Here is a 1870-nt window from a genome sequence, read left to right on the forward strand (position 1 = left end):
TGTAAACTCGTTGAAATATCCTCTTACTAGATTCTATAGCAATTGAAACTAAACTAAAAAATTACCTAAAAAGATCATTGAAATGTTCTCTTTCTAGATTGTTTAGCAATATTAAATACTTATTCTGGTTTTGTATAGAAACATTGCCAAACTTGTTCATTCATTCATGCCTAAGGTTACATATAAAATACAATATTCAGATTTGGCAAGCCAATGAGAATGCAATAATATTAAAGAATAAAACTATACTTTGTACCATTAATTTGAAATCTTATGACATCTTACATCTATCGGATTTTGAATTAATAACGGATTCGATCAGTAAATATGATACATGTAACATTATATCTCAAAGTAGAAAAACACACAAGAGGATCCTGTAATTCCACCCCTTCACTTATTTCTCTTGTCTTTTTCTTTATTTTCTTTATTTTTTTTTTCGTTTGAAGATATTCACTGACCACCTTATTACCTTTCCTCCCGCACAGGGCCACCATACCCAACTTAAAGAAATATTTGGAGATCAAACCGCAAGCAGCAGCAGGGATCCTTGAAAACTTTGAAAATTTGTGTTGTTACAACAATGGCTGCCAAATTATTATCCGATCTTGCCTCTGGTGTGACTTGTGTTCCCTCCAACTATGTCCGGCCTGTACATGATCGTCCAAGTCTCGACCAAGTCCAGCCCTCCGATCACTCTATCCCTCTCATCAATCTCCACGGTTTCGACGGTTCGAGGTGCCATGAAATAATCAACCAGATAGGCCTTGCCTGCCAAAATTATGGTTTCTTTCAGGTAACACATAATTAAGCACGCATTATTAATAAATTCTTTTTGATTAAGGTAAAAATGTAATTTAATTATTTCATTGTAAAATTAAAATATTTGAGGTCCAAAACCATGCAATTGAAGATGCCGTGATCGACAACATGTTGAAAGTAGCAAGGGAGTTTTTTCATCTGCCAGAAAGTGAAAGGCTCAAGTGTTTCTCCGAAGACCCGTTGAAGACCACAAGACTGTCCACCAGTTTCAATGTCAAAACTGAGGAGGTCTCTAGCTGGAGAGATTACTTGAGACTCCATTGCTACCCTCTCGAGGACTACATGCATGAATGGCCCTCCAACCCTCCGTCTTTCAGGTCGGGCGTTCGAAATTTATGTTGTCCGACAAATACTTATGATAATGTAACGTACACTTAATATGTTAATTATGTTATGAGACTGTTAATCTATATTGATTAGGTAAACCTAACATGTCAAATATTTGGCAAATTAAGAGCCTTCTCTAATTAGATTTGAAATTTTGCAGGGAAGATGTGGCTGAGTATTGCAGGAATGTCAAAGGATTAGCAGAGAGACTTCTGGAAGCCATATCAGAAAGCTTAGGCTTAGAAAAGGATTATAGGAAAGAATTCGACCCGTGACGCAATCTCAACCAGTGATGATGAGTTTCGTATATAGACTGACTTATGTCACGGGCGCTGACACACGACTCACACTACAAGGTTAAATTGACACGTATGTACCATTGGCTTGTGTTGATGCTCAAAATGGCCCGGCCAATATTGAGTCCAACTTAGGGATTAGGTGTGATGAGTCTTCAGCAAGGAAGAGGGCTGAGGCCCTTGGTGAAATGGATCGGTGAAAGACCTGTAGAAGGTAAAAAGAGGAGAAGCAGTCGTTAAGCTTCGGACACCGGTGTGGTGCCGGCCGAAGGCTCTCCAATGCCTAAGTCAGTTACGAGTAGTAATTCTGGCAGAGTAACAGTAAGAGTAGGAGAATGGTCCTTGGTTTTACCTGGGTACTGTTCCCTATTTATAGGGAAGTGAAAGTGGGAGCTTTGCACAAAGTTCCAATGTGGGACTTTGTG

The 1870-nt window shown here is 38.8% G+C and overlaps 1 protein-coding gene across 1 annotated transcript; it reads left to right on the top strand.

The window, feature by feature from the left end:
• Positions 1 to 473: 473 nt before the first annotated feature.
• Positions 474 to 1424, top strand: LOC117613610 (protein DMR6-LIKE OXYGENASE 1-like). Its single transcript, XM_034342209.1, has 3 exons — positions 474 to 796; positions 892 to 1139; positions 1310 to 1424. Exons 1-3 carry the CDS (start codon positions 584 to 586, stop codon positions 1422 to 1424), a joined length of 576 nt encoding a protein of 191 aa, XP_034198100.1. The 5' UTR covers positions 474 to 583.
• Positions 1425 to 1870: the final 446 nt, after the last annotated feature.

Source organism: Prunus dulcis, unplaced genomic scaffold (assembly GCF_902201215.1).
Source record: "Prunus dulcis unplaced genomic scaffold, ALMONDv2, whole genome shotgun sequence".
In the NCBI taxonomy this organism is placed as follows: Eukaryota; Viridiplantae; Streptophyta; class Magnoliopsida; order Rosales; family Rosaceae; genus Prunus; species Prunus dulcis.

Bases quoted from the DNA above. Each gene is read 5' to 3' on its own strand.
- LOC117613610 (XM_034342209.1), top strand. From the start codon at position 584: ATGGCTGCCAAATTATTATCCGATCTTGCCTCTGGTGTGACTTGTGTT. The intron at 797-891 runs GTAACACATAAT...AAAATATTTGAG, and splicing joins AAAATTATGGTTTCTTTCAG to GTCCAAAACCATGCAATTGA. The intron at 1,140-1,309 runs GTCGGGCGTTCG...GAAATTTTGCAG, and splicing joins TCCAACCCTCCGTCTTTCAG to GGAAGATGTGGCTGAGTATT.